Source organism: Protopterus annectens, chromosome 1.part1 (assembly GCF_019279795.1).
Source record: "Protopterus annectens isolate FY-2018-M chromosome 1.part1, PAN1.0, whole genome shotgun sequence".
In the NCBI taxonomy this organism is placed as follows: domain Eukaryota; kingdom Metazoa; phylum Chordata; order Ceratodontiformes; family Protopteridae; genus Protopterus; species Protopterus annectens.
The window spans coordinates 28341608-28367773 of NC_056726.1; the positions used below are offsets into that span (position 1 = coordinate 28341608).

Genomic DNA, 26166 nt, shown 5'->3' on the forward strand with positions numbered 1-26166 from the left:
ATTTTTCTCCTGTATTAATAGGCTTTTAAGATAATTAGCTAAAAGGCCAGCAGTATTTATATCAAGATGGTCCCTTTTACTAAAAATGGAGATGGGATTTTGGCCATGTGTGGTGAACATGCAAAGCCCTATTTTGAAGTTTGAACATAATAGTGTGATAAAGTGAGAAGACCCCACAGGGGTTACAGTGTCTGGAAGATGAGTAAGTAAGGTAAAAGTGTTCTAGAAGTTCTCCTCTTCTGTGAGGTCTTTACTCAGAACTCTCCAGAAAAAAGTGGACCTTGTGCTATGCAATTTCCTGTAGCTAGATCATCAGCATTTATAGATGTATGTATCATGTGATTTATTCCTTTATTATCATTTGCATGTGTTTGTGTCTTCATGTACATGCATATATGTACACATACAGTCTGTGAAGTCGCATGCATTATGTTAAATTGATTATTTAAAATTAACATTAAATCTGTACTAAACCTGTGGTGGACTGCTCATATCCAAATAACACTTTGGCTCATAATTCAAAATATTTTAAGTGAAGTTCTTTGAATCATTTTTAACCCTTAAACAGTCTTGTATCTTTATGGGCATTTGTATTATCTAATCTAGAATGTTTAGCAGGACTCTCTACACTAAATGTCTAATCTTCTTTTTGAGGCACTTCTTGTTGAAGTATAAATTTAGAGACGTGACTCTTGGACGACTGCTCTGCACCTATAGACAGCCACAGTTTTCACTTTTTTTTTTTTTTTTTGTGTGACAGTAGTGGTTTTCACACTTTTGCCTGCTCTCTCTCCCTGGAATGTTGAGTGAGAAGTAACAGCAAAATAAAGGCAAATTAATGTTTCAGTTTATTGTATGTGATTACACAAATTGCACAAATACAGTTTAGATTAATATTGTGTTTTACTGACGATGTCTGGTTTTATTTTTCATGTCAATCATCCCACTACTTTTAAGCCACCAAATTAAATATGAACACCCGACATTTTCCATTATTACATAACTAGAATATGGTGATTGCTGTGCAAGCCAACAATTGGCAAAGACAGATGGCTGTTTCCTCCTCCTCCTTTTTTTTTGTTTTTGGACATTGGTAAATTTCTTGTACTGCATAAGTTGGACTGCAGGGATGACTAGCTTACCAGCAGTCAAGGTGGAAGATGTAAAACCATATTTTATAGTTCTGAGAGACTGCCTTACATATCATCTGCAATTATACAGAGCTGAGTATATATTTTTTTGGTTATAGAGTTTAATTGTTGCTTAGATCTGTGTTGAAACTGTTGTCTCACTGTTCTGAAAGACTGATTGGCAAATATACAGAGCTGAGAATATTTTTTTGGTTTTAAAGTTTGTACTGTTAGTTTTTGCTTAGATCTCTGATGAAACCGTTTTGTCCCACCCTCCATATTTTTGGTTTGTAGTTTAAATTAGGTGGCTTTTGCATTTGCCCGTCCCACTGTAGATTTGATCTGGGACACTCCCCCGTCCCATCTCTTTACCACATTCTACCTAATAAACTCTTTCTGCACTTGCTTTTAGTCCTTTTTAATTTAATTACATTTTTAAACTGTGTTTGGTCTGATATTGCTGCATACTCAAGTGCTAGCTTGCACTGCATGTGAATTGTTTTTTTACTACTGTTTTTGCTACTTTTTAAAAAAAAAACTGTAAGCCTGTTTCCTACCTTTCCTGTAACTAGTGTTCTAGATACAGATTTGCTGTATCCAGGACTGTATGTAAGCTTCTGAGCCCCCCAAGCCTTTCTGTGTTGGAGGGAAGCCATCTAGCTTATCAGTGGGAGTGGTAAGCACTAGGTAACCTGTCTACCACATAAGTAGTGGTTCTGGCCCAGAATTTGTAGTTATTGGCCGTTTGGGCAATCTCTTCCATCTCTCTCAACTTTCTGATTTGAAAGCCTGTATTTGCACTTGTTTCTGTCCTGTAACTCATCTAGTGCAGATACAGATTCTTAGTTTTAGCACCTAAATTTGCTTGTTCATGCTCAGCACTTGTTCAGAACTTGTAAGCACTAAATAAGCTACTAATTACTATAGCACTTTATCTTCCTCCACCTAGAGGAAAACAGTTTTTATACTTACTTTTCTCATAGAGAAAAACAGCTCTTGTACTCACTTTCCTCACTTATCTAGAGGAAAAACCCTGGAACTCTCTTTTTGCGTGGTCTTGCGCACAGAGCAGCGTCGGTTATCTGGGGTATTCTATTCCTGGCCCCACAAAGTCTGCGCTGTAAATTTTCCCTTAGAGCTAGGCAAGCCTCAACTCAAGTGCTTCAGATCAGCTGCTCTTATTGCAGCACTTGCTAAACAGAAATCAGCACTTGTCCTAATCTCCTAGACAGCACTATTATTCTCCAAATTTCCTAGACAGCACTATTATAATATAGCATAAGACCCTCGATCGTCCGCAGGACTCAAGTTCAATTTACTCTTCAAAGCATGTCCAGAGGTCAGCTTCGGGTGTACTCTCCAGTTCATCTGGTGGAATTGGGCATCCTGAGGCAGTGTCACAACTGCCTCATGTATACAGACAACCCTCTTCTCTTACCTCTAGATGCAAATACACAGCCAGACTGGAGGCTAAGCACTCTCAACCCATGACTGTAACAGACAGTCAAGAGGATAAGGGACACACTTGCATCACACCACCTGTCACACATGAATCTACAAAACAAGCACCGGCAAAACATAAATACACAAAAACATATTCGGAGGCACTAGGTACCAATCTGAAAAAGAAACAGTGCCCTCCAAAGCAGACAAGCAAGCAACCTGCACCCCCAAACACAAGCCAGAAAACACATAATTCACCTCAGCAGTGTGCCTCACAACAGCCCTTAAGGCAAAACACCATACCTAACATGCTAGTAATAGGAGACTCTATAGTAAGGCACACGGATGTTCCACTCACCAGGCTGAACAAGGAGAAGGTTACTGTCAGCTGCCTCTCGGGTGCTCAGATCCGTCACATAACACAGGCACTTAGGTCACTCCAGAACAAGTACAAGTATGACACTGTCATTGTACATATTGGTGTGAATGATCTAAGACGTACCTCCCTGGACTACATGAAAAGAGACATTGAGGGGCTCTCTGATCATGTAGCCCATGCTGGTATGACCCTGACCTTGAGTAGCATACTACCTTCACCTAGAATGATACCATAATACAAAGACAAAATTATCAATTTCAACAATTGGCTAAGCTTCTGGTGTCATTCTAAGGGGATCCAGTGTATATCTGCCTGGGATGACATGATAGACAAGCCTCGCTGTTTTGCCAGAGATGGGTTGCACCTGTCGCCTCTAGGTTTTCGAATACTGGCCAAGGCTCTTGCCGTCCCCATAGTGCCTTTTTTAGGCAAGGCTCAAAGGACAAACCAACCACTGTAACCAGCACAGGTAACTAAAAACTAAGGTTAATGCTACTCGGCGCCAGTCTCAACATCAAAATGCACACACTCGAGGCTCTCCTCAGCATGGAGAAAATCGATGTTTGTGCAATGACAGAAACCTGGTTCAAGGCTCAAGAGAGCACCCCAGCACTGCCAGGTTACAATTCATATCATACCTTCCGGCCTCAGTTACTGGATCGCAGTACAAAGGGCGGAGGTGTATCCATATTCATCAAGGATACCCATATCTCCAGGTTAGTAGCGCAGCATGATGCTCCAGAGATCATCCATGCACAAGTATCAGCAGACAAAACCACATTTCAAGTTGTAGCCGGTTATAGATCACCCACCATGTCCCAAGATGCTCACAGACATTGAGACATTGGAAAATGTAAAAATGTAAAGGTCCTACCCAACACCATAATCTTGGGTGATTTCAACTACCCTGGTATAGACTGGGGGAACTACCAATGTTCCAACTCCTATGCTCAGCGATTCATAGAATTTATAAATTCAAATGCCCTTGAACAACTAGTATGTTCCCCCACTAGAGGGGACAACATATTGGATTTAATCATCACAAATATGGGCGCCCATTGTACCACACCCGTTATCACACCCTCCTTGGTCAGATCCGACCGCAAACTGATAACCCTGGACATCCTCACTCCTCCACTTCCCCCAATCAAAGAAACCATAGTCAAAAACCTTTCCAAAGCAAACTTCAAACTACTTGCATCCAAAGTGGAAAGCTTCACTATTCCCTTGCAGAAGGATAATGATATACAGGATGCAGAATCCTACACCAAGGCACTCTATATGCATCTTCAGGATTGCATGGACCGTGCTATCCCAGATAAAACCAAGACTCCTTCCTCAAGCAAGAAGGAACCAGTCTGGTGGACCCTGGCCATAAGCAAACTTTACAATAAAAGGAGGAGACCTATGCAAAAAAAAGGCCAAATCTCAAGTAGAAAAATCATCCCTGATCAGCATTAGTAATAAATTGAGGGCCCTGATCAAGTCAACTAAAGCTAATTTTGAAAAGAAAGTTGCCAAGGATAACCTAAATGGCAATGCTCAGGTCTGTTCTGAGCTAGTACAAAATGGAACAAAATACACTGACCCTTCTGACATTGCCAACATCTTGGCTGATAGGTTCAGTGCAAATCCCCGCCCCCCCCCCCTCACCACCTACACGGCCTATTACCATTCTAGGGGATTGTGCAAGTCCAATTATTACTGATACGTTGGTTAACAAGGCTCTATCTAAAGCTAAAAACACTGCCTCCATGGGACCAGATGGTGTCCCAGGCTGTGTCATACGCGAGCTCCAAAAAGAATTAACCCCACATCTTAATACCCTGTCCAGTCTCAGCCTCTCCACAGGATATGTGCCCATAGAATGGCGCACAGCAATGGTGGTCCCGCTACACAAGGGTGGGGCCTGGGAACTACCGACCAATAAGCCTGGCCAGTCTGATCTGTAAGGCTGTGGAGCGAATCATTATGGAACTCATAAATGAAGATCTTGGGAACCTCCAGTCGCTGGACCCTACACAGTTCGGCTTCGTCAAGGGCAGATTATGCCTCCTGAACCTGGTGGATTTCTTTGAGACAGTTACTCAGGCTATAGATAAGGGAAAGGAGGTACACACGGCTTACCTTGACCTTGCTAAAGCATTTGACCCCATTCCCCATTCAGGTATTATTGATAAGCTCACCAGCCTGGGCATAAACCCTTACATCACAAGATGGATCGCAAACTGGCTCTCAGACAGATCACATAAAGTAAGAGTAGCGGGATCTATGTTCGAATCCAGACCAGTAACGAGTGGTGTGCCTCAGGGCTCTGTCCTGGGGCCCCTGCTGTTTGGCATATACTTCTCAGAAGTACAGGCAAGCACGGAAGGGCTGTGGCTGACTAAGTTCGTGGACAACTGCAAACTGGGTGCTATAATAGAGTCTCCGGCCGACATGGAGATCCTCCAGAAGGGCCTAAATGAGACTGATGCATGGTGTCAAAGCCATTTTCTCAAGCTAAATGCAAAACAATGCGTAGTAATCCCCTTTGGAAAAAAACAGAGTACCCGCAAACTACAACATAGGAGGTAATCCCCTGAAATCTGAAGAAGAAATAAGGGATCTAGGGACCCAAGTAGATAGTCAGCTTTCCTTTGATAACCTTGTTGCCAAAGTGGTTAGAAAATCCTTCTATGTGACCCATCTGATCACGAAATGGTTCGCATCAAGATCTAAGGATGTAATGGTGCCCCTCTACTCTTCCCTCATCAGACCCATTATTGAGTACAATGCACCAATTGGAATGTACCTGGCTAGACATCTCCAGCAGCTGGAGAGACCACAACGATACCTAACCAAGAAGATTACTTGCCTCAAACAGTTGCCCTATGCAGCACGATTGAAAAAACTAAGACTGTTCTCTGTTGCATAATGCTTTCTCGGAGGCGATCTTTGTCTAACGTACAGAGCCATGTCCAACCCAGAATTGTTGAACATGCTCCATCTTAGCAAAACCAAATCTACTCGAGCTACACGCTCTAGGGATATAAACCTCAACACAACAATGAATAGAACATGCTGGGGGGATAGATTCCCTTCACAGAAACTTCCCTTACTATGGAACAGGGTCCCGATCTATATAAGACAGAGCCCCTCACTATCACTCTTCAAGAGGAACCTTGATGAGTGGATGGGTAACAGAAAGTTCACACCGGGGATCACACCAACAGCACTACTAGATAGAGGCCAAGGGTACTAGCTGCTAGTACAAGGGTCTAGGGGAACTACTAAAGGGGCAGTGAATACCGCACAACGTGGCTGGGCTAATATATGCCTTCGGGCAGATAGCCCAGTACCAACCTATGAACCTATAATATGAAAAAAGGCTTATAAGTATTGGTATCACAGAAAAGCTATTAAGACTCATCCAGTTTTCTGTTAATTCATACCAGTTAATCTAACCAGTTCAAACCTTATAATCTATGCCACATGTCTATTTAAAACCATTTTTATAACTTCCAAAACCATGCAAAATGCATTGGTGCATTGTTTCCACACCTCCTTTCAAGCTTTTTTGCTTTTCCCTTCTTCAGAGCAGTTTCCTATTGTTGAATACAGGAAAACAGTTATTGCAAAAAAATAAAACAATAGTACAAAGTAAGTAAGAGAGAGGAAGTTTTTCTCTGCCTACCTCTCTGTTGCAAAAGATGATAAAAACTTAATTGACAATAATATAACAATGTGTACTAAGTTAGAACAAATCCATTCCACTTCTGTGTGTGATGTTTAGCCATATCCTTATATTCACCAATGGTAACATGGGCCACTCTTCCAGTGACCTTCAGTAATTTTTATTTTCTGTCTTTGTCTCAGTGAAAGTATCCAGTTTTAACAAGTATTTACACCAAAATATACAAAAACAGTCAACATGTTTTCAATTGCTTAAAAATATTCCATGTTGATTTTTTCCACTGAGAACTCCAGTAGGCCTTTATTCATTACATGCGCATAATATTCTGTAGACAGTGGGCAGGTTTTACTTGTTATAGCTAATCCACAGATTGAGATAAAAGTACCAGTGGATTTGGTATATTTCATTGTAGTGGCATAATTTATCATGGTCTGTATTTTTCTCATTTTTTATGCAGTGTTGTATGGGTAATTAAAATGACATTATTCTGTTCTTTTTCAGATTATGACTTGCATTTAAAATGTCTCTTTGTCAGAATTATTCTAAGATGTTGCCATTTTGTTTTGTGAATTTGATGTACAAAGTATGAAACCAAAAAGTTATGAGTATAATAAGGCATCCAAAATTGTATGCATGAAGTTGTTAATATTTATTTGTATCTTCTGCTGATGTGATGACTGCCATTGGACAACTTTAGAATACAGATTTTCCATGTTGATGGATAACTTCACACAGTACATCTGCACAGTACTTATTGTTTGAATACGTGGTTTCTTTTATGACAGAATTCTTCCACTTACTGGGAAGGGAAGGCAGATATGGAAAGTTTGCAAAGGATATATGGAATTTCATTTCCTGATTCCAAACTGCTGAAAGAATGGGAACATTTTCAAGAAGAGGCTAAAAATAGAGATCACAGGAAGTTGGGAAAGGTAAGATGAAATGTAATATTTTTCATTGTGTTTCCAGATAATGGAAATTAGTTTTTTAGTGTTGTACATAAACCTTGTAGTCTGAAAGCCTTCTGACTCTACTGCTTTGAAATTTCTGCATTGTAACGTTGAAGATGTATTGTGATTTGTTGTTGCCAGACGTGAATACAAATCACTTATATGGCTAAAGTCCTTAGAGCAAGGCTTCTTTGTCTTTTGCTATGTTGAGGGCACCTCCATTAGCATATATTAATAGAGATAAAGCTCTGACTGTGACCCAAGTAACCCAAGTTCGATTAGCAGCTGGATCATATGCTGAAGCTGTTGGAGGGTTAAAGAGGAATAATGAGACATTTGCTTGCTTCGAGATGACACTGCTGTTTAATGAGCTCCAGTAGTGATAATGGGCCTTTTGTTTCAGAATAGAGGCAAACAAAAGAGGTACACATCACCACATAGGTGGGGACATTTTCCTTGAGGAGCCAACCCTTATTTCATAGCCTAGATTATCAGTGGATGGCAGGGCTTGGTTTTCAAGAAATGAGAGCAAGAAGCCACCATGCTTTGGTTTGATAAGCCCCATCCCACGCAGAGATGCATGGTGGAACGAATATAGACAGCTTACTCACAGGGATTTGGAGGCCTTCCTGTGTGTGTGACTGTCCCAGGCAGGAGATTTTCCTCAGTGTAGGTCAAACGAGGTTGCTACCATGGCATGGGAACATTTGAAGATGTGATTGTCCAGGAGCTGACAGTAGAGGAACCTACTCTCAGTAGTACGTAGTGGAGGAAAAAAAATAAACCAAAAAAAAAATCACAGCAATATTGCTGTGGCAGTTATATCTGCTAATGTTAAAGTAAGAGAAAATTGCCCATCTACAGTATAATAGTGCTGCAGATAACAAGGACTAACTGATTTCCACTGTTCTTTGATTTGACGCATGAGCAGTGTAAGCATGGATCTTATTCTTTGATCAGTCACTTTTTTTCCCTTTATGTGTGTGTGTTGGGCGGGAGCTGGGTTGTTTAAAAGAAGCAATTTGCTTTCAGCTTTGTGTTATTTTTAAGGAGTCTTATGTTTAAAGAATATTGCAGACTTCTCTTTGGGTAAAATCACTGGCAGTCTGTGACTAGAATGCTGTTCAGTGTGTTCTGCTTAACATAAATAGGCTAGTCAAGGCTATTGGGAAGAGTACTGTCTGTACATACTTAAGTACAGTGTTGGGGGGGGGCAGTACCAGGCAGGGACTAGGACCCAGGGGAGAAAGCTAAAATCTAGAAAAATAAAGAAAAGAAAATAGACATGTAGCACTCACAAGTGCCTTGATTGAGACTGTTAAGTAATTTGCAATTCATCAGACACTTGTAGGCTTGGCATTTTTTCAGCCATGTCAATTAATTGGTGATACTTGCCAAATTAACACAGTTGGGAAGGTAGGAGTGAGGTATGTGAAATTTGAATGACTTCCTGCTTCTTCCATGCAGCTTTTCTTTCATAGTTTAGCTGGTACTGCGCAGGGGAAGTGGAGTAGGTGTGTCTGTGATGTTAGAGGCTGCAAATGTGCCTGTAGGTAGAGAGAGGTGTTGATGACCAGCTTTGTTTTTATAAGACTCTAAATATGCTGCAACACAAGCAACCATACCTCTCAACCTTGAAGCATCAAAAATTTGGACAAGGCCCATGAAAAATAGGTACAAATCTGTACGCTGTTTAACATAAAGTTTGCATACATAATTATGTAACTCCACCCACTCCAGTGGAATTGTGGGATACCAACTTTCATGCAAACTGAAGAACAGACAACCAAAATATGGCACCAGAGTCCCCCTGCAGCAATTCCAATGTCCCATTACCTGGCTATTTTGCCCCATTTATCATAAACACTAATGTGTGCATACTTCTACAATGATTATTTGGATTTTATTTTTACACTTTACAGCACCATGCACAAACACCAATAGACATCTATTAAACAAAGCAATACTGTCTCACAATAAAAATAGACTTGGCATTAAAACTTCTCTGCCCTTGAAACTCACATTCATTAAAATAGCATTGAAACCTACACCGCATCCAAAGAAAATGCATCTGGCCAGTGGTGGATAAAGATTACCTTTGGGTTGTTTTCAAATCACTGGCACCTTGCACACAAAACAAGAAACATACATGTGTTCTTTGATGCACCTTCTTTACTTTAGTAAATTATATTCCTTGTATAATACAGCACACTTGTTAGACAGAGCGAGCACATTTTAAATTTATTGTTTGAACATTTTTTCAGTAGGCAATGAAACAAAATGCATGAAACAGTAATGACAGAACTGCGCAATTCAGAACATTTTTGCAGTATAAAAGTCTGCTCACACTCACACACACACACACACACACACACACACACACACACACACACACACACACACACAATATACATATAAAAATAGAATGACAGTAGTCTAAGGCATAGGCATCTTGCACAGTTTCTTACACTTATTTTCAATTTAAGTTTTTTTTTTTGGGGGGGGGGGGGCAAAAGGCCAAAAACTAGGGACACATTTTAAACATTGCTTGCATAATTTTAGAAAGTTGTTAGAATAAAATGTGTTATTACCATGCATTTCACTGGCAAGTCTTGAACACAGGACTCTGTGCACTGCAGTCAGAGCAACATACCACTATGTCAAATCAGCAGCTTGTTTCCCAAAAGATAGGAAGACTGAAACTTAAATGGCTATCATTTAGTGAATTCACTTCTCACTTCTCACCATAGTTCTCAACCTCTTAGCACAAAAAACCTGAACAAAGCCAACAATGGGGGAATATAACCCCAAATTAGGTACAAATTTCAAATACTGATCTTATAAACTTAGAAAATTGCTAGAATAAAAGGTTTTTGTTACCATTTAATTCTGAAGAATATGAAGTCTGAAATTCAAATGCCTGTCATTATTCAATAAATTCAACCTTCAGTGTTTTGTCACAAACATCCTGAAACCAAAGTTTGAGGAACAGAACATAAAATTCACAAGTGGTGGCGGCTAGGGACATTAGGCTAATTTTTTACCCTATACCCAGGGTACACGGTTTGAGCCAGAGTACCTCTAGCCACCAGGTGTATTATAAAGGGGGCATTTACACACACACACACAGACACACACACACTTTTTTTCTGCTTAACAGAATTACTAGGAAGGATCATTTTGGAAATGCTGCAGTTTGGCAGATACTAATGGCCAAATATTCTTTTATTTGAAAGTATGTATAATCGCAGAAATCTCAGCAATGCTTTCAGATTTTGTTATAAAGCTTTCAGAAAAAAAAAACACTTGTTTATTAGATGTGTATTTGCCTGTATCAGCTAGTTAACTCTACATGCAATGAAATGACAGTATGTTAAGTGATTAGATGTAGGTCTGTACTTGTCAATACTATGTATGTTTGTTATAACTATTAAAATGTGAAAATATGGGACTTGAGAAATAAATACTAATTTTTCTAATTCTAAAACAATATGATTCTGATATTTACAGAGGTTCTCTGTCAGAATATGTTGCAGTATGTGCATAGTTAATATGTAATGTTAGGTTAGGTAAGGAATGTACCTCACAAGACATCTGCAGCAGCTGGAAAGGCCACAGAAGTACCTCACAAAGAGGATTACTGGCCTCAAACAAATGCCCTACACTGACCGCCTCAAAAAACTCCAGCTTTACTCCGTAGCATATCACCTACTCCGAGGTGATCACTTCTGTGACTCTGCTCGACAGTGGCACAGGAAAATAACTTTCTTGGGTGGCGTAAGCCAGGGAACCTTGTTGGCTAGGCTTTCGTAGGCCCTTGGGCCGATAGCCTAGTACCTACATATGAACCTATGTAACAAATGACGCAATACTTAGTAACCTAACACCTATGTAAACCTTCTGGTAGTACCTACCAGTACAAGACTATAGCCGTAAAACAGTTTGAAATTTGAGGGCATCTAGCATATTTATAGGGAAAGTGTTCTTTCTGGGAAATGCATATGATTTTTAATTCTTATACAATGCTAACTTTGAAATTCTATAATTACTTCCTTGACAACATTCTCCATTTTGAGCTTTCCAGTCACAAAGTGAGAGTAAAATAGTCACTTATGGCACATTCAACTTAATATAGTCAATAACTTTAACAATGATAAAATAAAAAGTAAAAAAAAAATGCAAATAGGCAAAACTACCTGCACTGTCTCACCACCATTAAATATATTAACAATGAGACTATGCCATCATGGGAAAAGGCATTTCCCTGTTACTTGACAATAACAAAACAATGCAGGATTCTGTTCAAAGTCGATATTAACTTAATTAGGCAATCCTTATCAATTCTGATGTGACTTTGTAGAGATAGCCTTAGAAAGTCTGACTGTTATAGAGGAATGAGTGATTTTACCTATTGGTGTGGTGTCAGTGTAATGCAGATATTTTTGGAACGTGTTTCATTCTTGTCTATGAAAGAAAATCATATATACATTTCTTTACAGAAAGCAGGCATAATGCAGTTTTGTATACTGTAACACTGACATTCTTGTACTAGCATGCATTTGGCACCCATTTATAGGATGGAATATCAAAATTGCTGTTTGAAAGATGAGTTTCAGGAAATTATACTTTGATCTTCATTTCTCATCAGCTCCTAAAACTAGCATTCCAACTACAAGGATTTAAATATCTCTCAACAATGAAGTCATTTGAACCATTCTACCTTTGTCAGTATGTAAAGTTTTAGTTGTTACCTCTTTATAGTAACAAGCGTCCAAGTTATGAGATAATATATACTTTTTTACTCTGGTGTAATGCCAGTTTAATGTGTTTATATTTTGTACATGTATTTCACTTTCTGTCCTGAAAATATGTGATATATTCACTTCACTTGGTACAATGTAACTGTGCAAGGCAAGCTGTTGTATCTATGCAGTGCTTAAACACACACACACACACACACACACACACACACACACACACACACACACACACACACACACACAAACTCCAAGCAGCAGAAGTTACGTATGTTTGAATGGAAAGCAACATTTAATAGCTTACATCCACACCGACAAACTCCTTTTGAATGGAAGCAGCTTAAATCCAAATTGAATGGAAAGCAGCATTTAATACCTTAAAACCAAATCGACAAGCTCCGTTCGAATGGACTTGAATGGAAGCAGCTTAAATCCAAACTGACAAGCTCCGTTCCAACGCACTTGAATGGAAGCAGCGACATGCTCATTCCACATAACATCCAGATAACAGAGAAAGCCGGCATTTGAACAGAGTTTGCCCAGCCAGAAATGTGTGCAGAGTTAATTCCGATAGGCTGGTAGCACCAACGGTGCTGACGTCATCGCGCACGGGATGATTTCAGCCAAAACAACGCGAAACTTAAAAATTAAGTGGAAAAAATCAGAAATGATGGAGTGTCACTTGGGAATCGTGGCACCCCATCATTTGGACCCCAAAATTCGGTAAAAACCGAGTAATTCTGGACGTTTGGGAGGTATGCAAGCAACCCTTTACAGAATTAATATATTTTGTAGAGTTTGTAGTGGCTTGTGGCTCTAAATTGATCACAAAATGTTTTTATTTTTTTCAGGATTGTGAGTCTCTGTATTAATATTCTTCTGCTAGCAACTGCAGACGATCTTGCTTGCAGTATAAATTGTGGCTCTTGTATTTTTTAAAAATTGGCAATTACAATTATTTAAATAAGGAAATATAAGGATGTGTTTTGCCAAATCTGAAAAAACTTTTTGTTTTCAAGTAAGAGATTAGGTTAGATTAAGTGGTATAACTGTAAACTGTGTTTTTTCTTTTATTTTTGCCCATTTTCATTGCAAGTTAAAAATATGGCAGTGTTCCATTTTGCATCATGTTTGTTGTAAAATATGTTGCTTTCTGTCAGTTTTATTTTTTACAGGTTGGCACTTTTTAATACAGTTTGGCAATTCAGCGAGTAAAATCATTGCAGCAGTGTGCTTGGTTTTGCATCATGTTTTGGTTCTTTTCCTTGTAGTAATTTATGGCTTTCTGTCAAACTGTTGGGGACAGTAATACTCTCACAGTTATTAGAGTTTCAGAGTTTTTAATCTTCAGAAAATGTATTAAAATGCAAAACATATTATTCAGCACAGAACTCTGTTACTTAAGATAAACACTATTCCACATATTTCTAATTTCGAAACTTTGCCCTATGTTGCTGTTTGGGCTTTGTCCTACAGCTTTCAACTGTTCAAGAATTTGCCTTATTTTTTAGCCTGTTCCTAAAACGTGGCTTTCTAGCAAAGTGCACAGAACTGAACTAATGGCGAATTAATGACAGACAAGAGCATGTCCTTCAGAAAACATATACTAAAGCAAAACCTGTTCTAACAAGTGTAGAAAATATTTATTTGTTTTATTTGTTTTACATTTGTTAACCGGGAAATTCCGACTGGACCAGGTCCATTTTCAGTGGAGGCCTGGGGAGAAAAGCTCCAGCATCAAGTTATACAAATACAGTACATCCAACATAATACACAAAACAGGTTACATCGTGTATGCTGAGCATAGTAATATAACAAGAAATTAATAAAACACTCCAGGTAAAAGAAGATATAGAACATGGGTAAAAAGACAATGTCAGTTATACATTGGTAAGAAAAGAAAATTTATCAAGTAAGATTCTATAGTTAAAAGTGCCCTTTCAGATGACCAAGCCTACAGGGAATCAGAGATCCAGCATGTGATCAGAGAGAAGTTTGGGGAGTTAATAGTAGTATGGGTAGGGTTATGTGATACAAGGGCATAACCAGGTACTAAGAAGGTGCGATTTGAGGGAAGTTTTGAATATGGATGTGGAGGGGGCAGTGGACACGGATAGGGGAAGAGAGTTCCAATTTCTGGCAACAGTGTGGGAGTAGAGCACTTTCCCTGCTTTATTGTTAGCCTTGGTGATGGAGAGGACATATTTTTCACTGGATCTTAGGTACTGGTTTGCAGTATATGCAGTAAGTAGATTGGATAATGAAGGTTTTTTTTCAGGATATTTGAGAATATTGTAGGCTGTGCCCAGCTGGTGATAGTTAAGTAGCTGTGGTAGCTCAAGCCATTTTAGTTCTTTTAGTGCAGCACAGTGATGGGTTCTATAGGTTGAGTTAGTAGCAAATTTGGCTATTTTATTGTAGCATGAATCTAGTTTGTCTAGGTCACATTGTCTGATTTGGGTAAAGATTGGTGCTGCGTATAATAGAGTTGAGAGGAGGTGGCTTTGTGCAAGAGTGACTCTTGCTTTTTGTGAGAGGAAGGACTTATGCCTGTATAGGGAGCCTAGTTTTTTTGTGTACTAGTTTTATGGTATGTGAGATGTGAACATCAAAGTGGAGATTATTATCTATTTCAATGCCCAGAAGTTTGGCGTGGTTAGAAGGGGAGATAGTGGTGCCGTCCTTAGATGTTATGGTAAAGGCGAGTTTTTTTTTATCTATTAGGGGTAAATAGTAGCAGTTTTGTCTTTTTGGGATTTAGAATTAGTTGGATACCTGATATCCATTTTTCTACTGAGTTAAAGGTATCTTGAGTGAGTGTATGTAGGGTGGTGGGAGATGAGGCGGAGCAGATCAGGGTTGAATCATCCACATATTGTATGAGTGTGGCATGTTGTGTAGAGCTATTGAGGATATTTGTGAAAATAGTGGACAATAGCGGGCCCAGTATAGAGCCCTGTGGGACTCCTATGGTGGTTGGAAGTTGTGTAGACAGAGTTCCTTTCCAATGGACTGATTGTTGCCTGTCAGATAGGTAGCTTCTGAACCAGGCTATAGTAGAGGAGGTGAAGGATAATGATGTTAGTGAGTCTAGTAGAATGGAGTGGGAGACCATATCAAATGCTTTTGAGAGGTGTAGGAAAATGGCTGATACATATGTGTTATCATTCCTGTGAAAGTTTATATAATTAGTGAAGGATAGAAGGGCTGTGGTAGTGCTGTGATGTGGACGGAAACCATGTTGTGTGTTGGATAGTAGATTGTGTGTGTTAAGAAATGTCATCACTTGCAAATGGATGCATTTCTCAAGAATTTTGGATAAGGGGCAAAGGATGGCAATAGGTCGGTAGTTGGAGAATTCGTAAGAATTACCTCCTTTATAGAGAGGAATGATGTGAGATACTTTCCAGAGTTTGGGTATGTAGGATTCTAGTATGGAGCGGTTGATAAGGATGGAGACAGGATATGATAGGGAGTCACTAGCCATTTTTAGGTATGCAGCAGGTATGTTTTCAGCTGCCAGTGTGGTTGGCTTTAGTTTTAGGAGGAGTTTTTTGATAGTTGAGGTTGGCAATGGTGATAGGCTAAAAGAGGGGGTGGTATGGGATAGGTTAGGTTGTGATTGAGGTAGACTGTTTTTGGTTATTTGACTGGACAGGGATAAGATGGATTTAGTAAAATGGTTATTAAATTGAGAAGCTATGTCTAGGGTATTGTTAGTAGATCTGGGTGCTGGAGTTGTGGTTTTGCCTGGCTTTAGTAGGGAGTTAATGGCATGCCAGAATTTGTGTGGATTATTTGAATATTTCCTTTGGGTGCTAAGAAAATAGTTTTGTTTGTTTACTTTGGATTCAGCCTTGGAAAATAAGGTCGCTGTTAAACATCTATCCCTGATACACTGCACATTTTTTCTCCAGTTTTTTCCCTTTGTCTTGTAGCTCTCCACAGACCCAGAATTTGCAGAATATCACCGTGCATAATAGTTTTGGTATGGTTCCCTTAAGGGTTGTGGGTTTCTGGCAAATTTGTTGTAGATTGCAATCCCTGCATAGAATATGAGTTTCAGGTGTTTTATACTTCAGAAAATGAATGCTGTCAAAGTCTGTTATTCCAGCAACTTTCTAAGTATATAAGATCAGTATTTAAAACCTATCCCTACTTTTGTATTTTAAGACATGGTTTAAGATAACTAGTTGGCTCATCTCTTGATAGCTCAGGTCCTTTATGCCAGTGATGGTTTTTGTTTGGGGTCTGATTAGTGCAGAATGTAGGGGGGGGGGGGTGAGTACAACCTTGGATCTTGAGGAAATACCTTTTGTGGTCTCGTGTGCCACATAGAAGGATTTCATGCCTACTTTTGCAACATGATTACAAAAGGTTAATAGGTACCTACTAGGCTACTGATCTGGGAGGCTCTTAAAAAGCCTAGCCTAGCCTTTCATTTCTGTTGTAATTATTGGATACAAATATCCAAAAATGGCCTGAACAAGTATATGTTGGGAAATGACATAGTTTCCCTTATCTATGAGAGATAGTGATGCTAAACGGGGAGAATTTGTAATTACCCATCCATTCAGTCATCCAAATTGCATTTGAATAGAGTAAGGGAAGTGCTGTGCTTTATGTGTAGTAAAAGGCTTTTCGGTAGGAATGAAATTATCTGTGATAAATATCACTCCAACTCTGTTGCACCTAGTTTTGTGAGCTTGTCTATTAGTTTGAGGGTTTCCTGCCTTGCTGGGCATTACACTTCCTAGTTTTGGCCATGGATTTCTTCTTTTTGTTATACAACTTAATACTGGGATGATTCCAGGGTGGCTTGTTGTTTGAGTTGTTCAGTGCTTATTCTGGCTGGGTACAGCTGTTTACGTGATGATATAGGGTTTCTGTGAACAGTGCCATATAGGCAGCAGAGTTCACATGGTTTGGGGGACAAAATTTTACCAGGTTATTACTCAGTAGTAGGATGTTTGCTGTGGAGCAATTCCTAAATGTTTGCGGGTTAGGTGGTATCCACTTGTGACAAGTGTTTGAACAGGTACATACCAAATGGACATTATACTTAGTGATTGGTCTAATACATGCTAAGTAGACTAGAACAATAATGTCCCTGGATCTGAACGCTATACCTTTAGGTGTAAACTGTATGATGAAAAAAGACCTCCTTACAATAGTGGATATGTGGCAGTTGATGGCGAGTTCATTGTCTATGTAGGTTTCCAGATGAGACTGGTCAGACTTATGGTTCTACAGTTACCTGGGCCAATTGAAGTCTCCCCTTTGTGCAAGTGAATGTCTGTTGCTCTCTTTCATTCATCTGGTACAAAGCTTGTTTTCAGGTTAGTGTTGAATATCAAAAAATAGTAGGATTCCATTGTTGTGATATTAGTATTGAATATCCTCCATAGGGGATTGGCAAGTCGTGTTTCAGGTTAACTGATAGGCAGCCTGGTATGTTATCCAATCCCATAGATGTAATGTGCTTGGCCTTAGACAGTGACTTGTAAAATTATTTTTGAGTGATTTGAGGGGTTGTAGATGCAGGGATTGATCTGAGAAAATTTATGGGTAAGGGGGAGTGAAGTTTGAGATGAATTAGTCAGCTAGTATATTGTCTGTGTTCTCTGGGTCAGAGTATATGATTTAATTTGCTATTAGCTCATTACAGTACCGGCCATTGTTTCTGAGATTGCTAACACAGTTAAAGAATGCTTTGTGGTTATCTTTCACATGGGTTTATGTTTTACCTCTTACCTCTTATCCGGCTTTGGTTGATTTGATCAGGATCCAGAGTTCCTTGTTTAATTTAACAAGATTGCTTTGGGCTTCTTGAGAGGTAGATTAATTTTTGCATGCAGTGAGGGTTTTTTTTTTGTATTTTACTGCTTGTTTATATTGGGGTTTATTTTTGAATTTGGTGTTGTATTCGTTTCAGAGGGAGACAAATGTTTCTGTGCAACTGTTTACATATGCATAGAGTTTGGCAGTAAAGGATTCTGTATAGTGGAAATTTGAAACTGGCTTAGTAGAGAGACCCCATCCTGAACTAATGCCCTCTGTCCAGCATAGACAGAAACCAAGTGTATTCAGATGTGTGCCCTCAAGACTAAGCATTGAGGCTCACACCGGGGGGGGGGGGTTCTGAGAGTGGTGTGGTAGTTTAACATTCCCCACAATCAGAGCTATGAGTGTGCCATTTGTTTTTTCAGCATGTAACAGTATAGTGTTATAGATAAGGTGACTGTGCTCACATTTTATGGGAGGGAAGGGAGGCAGGCAGTATTTGCAGATCTACTTTTTGTCTTCACAAGCAGCTGTCTTTGTGTACTGGGCGGGATCTTGTCAGCTTTGAACATTTAAGCTTTGAGCAAAACTAATTTCTGCCTTGTAAAAATAAGTATAAGACTGCATTCTTTCCTTTCCCACAATTTTGTTCAGACTGTCATTGGATCAAAAGGCTGGAAAAAGCTCTAAAAAGCACCTTAGAGCATGTACAGTCCCACTCTTTGTGGGTTCTAGACCGGTTATCTTGCTTTAATGTGTATCCTTTCATCAAAGGCTTGAGATTCATAGAATGTAAGTAGGGTACTAAGGGTGTAGGTTTGTGCATGATTGACTCCCATGGATGCACATTTTCATTCACTGTCAGTGGCAGTATGACTAAACTCCGCTAAAATGTATTTGTTTTTGGGAATGTAAGTTTTACCATTCCAAAAGGTATAGTGTGAGTGTAGGCCGTAGGAGCGAGCAGCCATTGCTAGTTGACTCATGCAGGTGGAAAGGGAGGTAGTTGTGGCTCACAGTCTGGGTCATACCTTGGGGGAGCACTACATGTTGTGCCTACAGACCACAGCACCGCAGAGCATGTGCTGCCTAGAGGCTGCCAGTCCTGTAGTCTGTAGAAGTGATGGAACTCTAATGAGCCACTATAGGGGTTAGGAGCTGCAAGGGGAAGAATAGTAATCTTGGTGGCAAATTTAGTTTATGCCCTCAAGACTAAACATTGAGGAACCGCTCCTCTGGGCTGAAGTCTGCCCAAATGTAAATGGGAAAGTATTTTGTTTTTCGACCTATGGAAGATGCACTTTTGGAATGAATTGTTCATGCTGCTGCTTCATGTAAGTAGTTATTACCCTGGCATAGGAGCAAAATGTTCATGCTGCTGCTTCGTGTAAGTAGTTATTATCCTGGCATAGGAGCAAAGTGTTCATGATGCTGCTTCGTGTAAGTAGTTATTACCCTGGTATAGGAACAAAATGTTCATGCTGCTGCTTCATGTAAGTAGTTATTACCCTGGCATAGGAGCAAAATGTTCATTCTGCTGCTTCGTGTAAGTAGTTATTACCCTGGCATAGGAACGAAATGTTCATGCTGCTGCTTCATGTAAGTAGTTATTACCCTAACGTATACTTTCCATTGATGTGTCAAGAGATTAGCATTGTTAGGGGACGTGGTTTGGTCAGCAGTATTGATGTGGTTGTGGCTTGAGGGGGGCAGCAGTCTGAGAGCTGTGAGTACAAGTTTGAAAATCCTGGATACACCCCAGCAATGAGATGCATATCTTTGGAATTAACAAGCTAATTTAGTGAAATCCTTTAAGTAGGTCATCTTTGAGTTTCTCTGACTGGACACTGTTAAGCCATTATGAAGAGGTGCAGTTTGTAGGAATATATGTGTAACTGCTTCTTGACATTCTGCTTTGATGAAAGGGATTATAATTAATGGCACTGTATGTTAAATGGTCTTTACAGTGCAACTTTTTCTGTAAATGTGGATGTTTTAGTTGTATTTGTGGTTTAAAATTGTAATAAAAAAAAGGATGGAATTATATATTTTTAAAGTTCTTGAAATGTGCAATACCATGGCAGCCTTTGTGTCGTCTAGCTTAATATTATTTTCATTAGAGTTGTGTATTTCTGTGGTACACCTGAAAAAGATTTACTTCAATTTAGTGTTCTCAACTGGCAGCTTAAAAGGAAATGGTTAAATATCCCACTGTTTGGCATGTATGGATGTTCAACAGCTAGTGCTAAGTGTGTACAGCCATCAGGATGAGCCTGTTTTCAAAACTATTCCTTCTTTACTGCATACCTTTCTGAACAGAGGGATGTTACTTGTAGCAAAGCCCTGACAAATGGAAATGGCACTGTTATACTCTAGGACAAAATGTAGAATGTTTTCTAAAGCAAACATTCTGGGGTTGCCTGTCTGTGTTTGGCATTTGTGTTTGTATAACCAGATGGCCTTCATTCTTCTCCTCCCAATCTTTTCCATCATATGCAAGACTAAATCTCAGAGATGCATTTTGTTTGAACGTGACATTTGCCATCAGTGTTAATTTCTTGTTATTGCACAAAAAAGTTGATGTTCTTTGTGTTTCACTGTTGCAGTCATTACAGTTGGGTTATCTGTTGGCAGGTTGCCCTCAGTCGGCCTGATTAACAAAGTCTTGGGTCCTGCGTCAGTTGCTGTCCCTTCTTCCATGACGTCAGGGGTATAAAACATGCAGCCGACGCCATTACATCAGTCTTTCTTGCTGCGCAGTGCCCGAAGCAGAAGCAGTTCGCAAGTGACGGTCGGCCGACTCCTGAAATTTTCATTTTCGAGTTTCAGAACCGAAGTCTTCAACTAAAGCGAAGTACCCTGTTGGGGGAACTTTTACTTGCTCCTTACTGATGTCAATAAAAGTTAATAATTGCATTACTTGTGGAAAGCAAATACCTCATAAAGATTTTCATTCGTACTGTATTCCTTGCCTAGACCCTGACCACGATGTACCTTGCTGTCGGTTTTGAGCTTTATTTAATCAGCACACTATCCGTCGTCGGTATATTTTTGGCTGTAAATATTTTGGTTCTCGGTTTAATTATCCAGAAATGTTGTCAGTTAGCCATCCGACTACCGGGTTTCCGAAAAAGACAAGAGACAGGCTGCCGAGGTCCAAAACTGCCGACAACGTTTCTCCTAAGCCAGTTGCCATTTCACCGGTACTCAGTGAGGTGCTTTCTCAGCCTGTGATACCCGCTACTTCTGATTCGTAGGCCTCTACTGAGACCCATTCGGAGTCCGGTATGCCGCAAGATGCTTCAACTATGGAATCCGTGGATGTCTCTACCTTGGATGGGTCTGGAGCCACTGTGCAGGCACCGACTTCTGAGGGTGTATTCAGGCCTACTGACCTGCATATTAAACCGATGCCTCCCTCTTCTCTTAGGCCTAAATCTCGAACCATTCCTAAAAAAACGATGCCCAGGCCACATGCTCAGGCCTCTATGCCTAAAAAACAAATGATAATAATGACTGAAGATCTAATAACTCTAATCAGGGGTAGCCAACTCCCCTTTCTAAGAGGCCTAGGACCGAAGTGGTTTATGAATCTTCTGACCAGGATTCCGTTTTTTCTGATTTTTCTGATGATCTGGATTTGCCCTTATCTGCTTATTAGGATTCTGATGCAGAGGACTCCATTACCCCTGCTTCACCTCCAGAGGATTTTTCTTTTGGGAAAACCTTACATACTCTAAGAGAGCATTTCCACTGGGAAAGCCAGGATTTTTCTGATTCAAAAAAGAGGCTTAGGGATTTCTTACTCTCCTACCTCAGTATAGGCCTTTAGCTATTCCTCCTGTACTAGACATTGTTGATGATGCTTTTTCGGAGTCTAGTTTGGCCCCTGATTCCTTGCCTCCTGCTCCCAAAAAAAAACAGACAGATATTACAGGGTCCCTGAGTCACATAAGTTCCTTTTTAAAAATCCTATTGCGGATCCAGAGACTATTTCACAGGGGCCCTAGGGCTTTAAGGTTTCTACTGCTAAAAATCCTACCTCTTCTGATAGAGACACCAGGGCGCTGGATAGATTGGGTAAGAAGGTTTACACTTCTGCAACCTTGGTCATTAGAGCCTTAAACTGCCAGTTTCAAATGTTAAAGTATCAGCAACATGTTATTGGATTGCTTAAACAGAAAATTATGTTGATTCCTGACTGTGTGGAAAATAAAGAATTACAGGATTTAATGCATTCTGCTGAACAAGTTGGAAAACATACTTTGCAATGTGGTTTTGATTCATTAGAGGCCTCTTGCAGGGCCGCTGTTACTGGGTCTGTGCTCAGAAGGCATGCTTGGCTTAAGGAGCAATCTTTGCCTGATTATGTTAAAGCTAAATTGTTGGATACTCCCTTAAATCAGGACCGGCTGTTTGGCAACAAGGCTGAGGAAGTTCTTAAAAAGATGGAAGATAAAGCTAAATCTATGCAAACTGTTAAAGATTTCTTACAAGTTCAGCCTCCTAGATTTAGCGGACACTGGCCCTCTAAGAATTGGTCCTTTCCAGCCCCTTCCAGGTCTTCTCAAGCCAAACCCAGACATAGCAAAAACCCCAGGTTTCAGTCCCAGGGGACACGCAGGACTAAGCAGTGGGGGGCCTCCACTTCCAAATCTGGGAGTAATAAGACTCCCCCCTATGATAAACTGTCTCAGTGACTTCCTTTTAAAATTTCCAAACACTTATCAACTGACTGCCCCTTTGGGGGGGGGAAGATTGCTCTTCATGCAAAGAACTGGGAACTCATTACCCAGGACAGATAGGTTTTAAACAGTGTCCTTCCTGGGATACAGATTTCACTTCCACACGTTGCCAACACCAAGTGGGTGGCCAGACCTACCCCCAAATCAATGAGTAAAGGCCCAAAAACAAGTACTGTCTCTCTTAAGCATGGGGGCTATTCAACTGGTACCAGAAGAGGAAAATGGAACAAGGTTTTTATTCGAGACTTTTCCTGGTACCCAGAAAAGACAATTCTTGGCGTCCTATCCTGGACCTCCTATCCTGTGACACTCCTCCCAGTCTAGTGTCTTTAGCTCATTCTACCTAATACAGAAAAAATTTTGCACTTTATTCATCTATTTACTGTGTTTGTGTTTCTTCCTACTTTATTATTCATTTTTCTCTTACTGCCTGTTCTTAAAAGTACTTAATAGCATTTATTCTGCTGCAGTTATAACTGCTTGTTAGTAGCCAATTAAACTGTAACTGTTATTCTAAGCCTTTGGATTATGCATTTGGGCTTTAGATCGGTTGTTTTACATTAGGAAGGTTTGTGGTCTGCACTGTTGTGGCAAGACAGAAAGCTTGCATCTTTCTGAGTTGGGAGTTTCTGATTGAAGGCTTAGTGTCTGTTCTAAAGTGTATTAGTTCTGGTTTAAGCACTTGGGCTTTGGGCCGATTTTTTTACATTAAGAAGGTGTTGTCTACACTCTTGTGGGAGGCTGGATTCTGCCCTTCCCTTCTGAGCTAGCAATTTCTGGTGACAGGCTTATTAGGCCTGTTTATTTAAACGGTTTCTTTCTGAAAATGGTGCGCCTTGTTGCTGCAGCTTAGACCAGATTCAGGCCTGCTGAATCTAGCTTTGTTTGTATAACGTTTACTGACCCAGGCCATCCTTTTTTGGAAAAGGTTCCCCTGCACCCTAGCAACAGAAGTGTGCAGTTAGAACTTGTCTGTTTGAAGACTGCTGGAGCAGGGCTCAGTTTTGTGCTTTTTTCTGGTTAATTGGGTAACTTGTTTAAATCAGTTGCTCGTTTTCTATTGTTTTATATATATATATATATATATATATATATATATATATATATATATATATATATATAAATTGCATTCTATTCATCTGCTTTTACTGTAGTTGTGTTTCTTCCTACTTTATTACTAGTGGCATTGACTACAACTCTGATCTGAGATATATAAGAAAAAGTATCCTTTTCTGTGCATTTAAAGAGGTTTTTGTATTGTATCTGTGTTATTTTCTGGAAAAAAAAAAAAATATATATATATATATATATATATATATATACACACACACACACACACACACACACTTGTTTCCCACCTTTCTAAGCTAGTATAGTCCAGTTTTCAGGTTAAGTGCTGAATTCAGGGCTGTGTTTCAAATCTCTGTATTTGCCCATACCTTGCCTGGATAGAAGGAAGTTTCTTTGTTCACCTGTGAGAGAGGGGAGCTTTGAGCAGCCTATCTGTCCCCGGAGGAGTGGTTTCAGCCCAGAAATGAGTAGTTTATTGGCCATTTTGGGCTAATTTCTATCTCTTTCGTTTCCCCTGCTATAAATACCGCATTTGCCCGGTTTTGCACGCTAGGCAGCGCCGGTTAGCTAGGGTATGATTATTCCCGGTTCCACAAAGTCTCCTCTTCATTTTTTCCCTTGGAAATCTAAGCACTCAAGCCATTCATTTCTCAGCCCAGCACTTGCTCAAAACTCATAGCAAGCACTTATAAACCCTAGCACTAGACCCTCATATACTATACAGAAGGACAAGGCTCTCTATTCAGCCTTACCAGCCATTCAGTAAAACAGTTCACTGTACCTATCCAGGCATGTCCAAAGGGCAGTTTCAGGCTTACTCTCCAGTCCAACTGGTAAATCTGGGCATTTTGAGGCAATGTTTCAACTGCCTCATGTACACAGACAACCCTCTCCTCCTACCACCAAACACTAATACATGTGAGAGATGCAATTATACAGCCAAACTGAAGGCTAAGCTCTCTCAACCCAAGGCTAGATCAGACAGTCAAGAGGAGAAGAGAAATACTTGCATCACACCACCAGTCTCACATAGAACAATTAAACCAGCACCGTCAAAAAACACACATAAATGCATGAAAACATACTCGGAGGCTCTAATTAAAAATATGCAAAATCAACAGAGACCTCCAAAGCAGACATCCAAGCAACCTCCACCCCTCAACACAAATCATGAAACACATACTTCACAAAACCAGTGTGCCATGCAATCACAGCCCTTAAGGCAAAATAACACACCCAACCTACTAGTAATAGGTGACTCAATAGTCAGGCACACTGACTTCCCTCTCACTAGGCTGAATAAGGAGAAGGTTACTGTTAGCTGCCTGTCGGGTGCCAGGATCCGCCACATAACACAAGCACTCGGGTCACTCCAGAACATGTACAAATATGACTCTGTCATTGTCCATGTTGGTGTGAATGACTTGAGCTGTAACTCCCTGGGCTACATGAAAAGAGACATGGAAGAGCTCTCTGATCTTGTAGCCCAGGCCAGTATGACCCTGACCCTGAGTAGCATCCTGCCCTCACCAAGAATGATACCACAGTATAAAGAAAAAATATCAATTTCATCAATTGGCTAAGTTTCTGGTGTCATTCAAAGGGAGAAAATTGATATATGTGCAGTAACAGAAACCTGGTTGAAGGCTCCAGAGAGCACCCCAGCACTACCAGGCTACAACTCATACCATACATTTCGACCACAGAACCTGGACCAAAATACAAAAGGCGGGGGCGTATCCATATTCATCAATGATACCCACACCTCCAGGTTAGTGGCACAGCACAATTTTTCATTGATCATCCATGTGCACCTAACAACTGGCAAAACTGCAATTCAAATTGTAGCTTGCTGTAGATCACCCACCATGTCCCAGGACCCCCATTCCGCATTTCTGGAAACACTGGGAAATATAAAGGTCCTACCAAACACCCTAATATTGGGTGATTTCAATTACCCAAACATTAATTGGGAGAACTAACCAAGTACTAACTCCCTTGCCCAACATTTCCTAGAATTTATAAACTCAAATGCCCTGGATCAACTGGTCAACACTCCTACCAGAGGTGGCAACATATTGGACCTGGTCATCACCAGCATGGGCGACTGGTGCTCCCCATTGGAGGTCAACCCCTCACTGGTTAGATCTGACCATAAACAAATTACTTTGGATATCCACATTCCGCCTCCACCCCCGGACAAGGAAACCACCGTGAAACACTTTTCAAAA

At 40.1% G+C, this 26166-nt stretch overlaps 1 protein-coding gene across 1 annotated transcript in view; it reads left to right on the forward strand.

Annotated features, from left to right (window-relative positions):
• TARS1 (threonyl-tRNA synthetase 1) overlaps positions 1–26166 on the forward strand; it is a 767350-nt gene that overhangs the window by 303196 nt on the left and 437988 nt on the right. The window contains exon 9 of the mRNA XM_044073446.1: positions 7414–7560. Coding sequence (XP_043929381.1) covers positions 7414–7560 — 147 coding nt within the window. The remainder of the gene's footprint in view (positions 1–7413; positions 7561–26166) is intronic.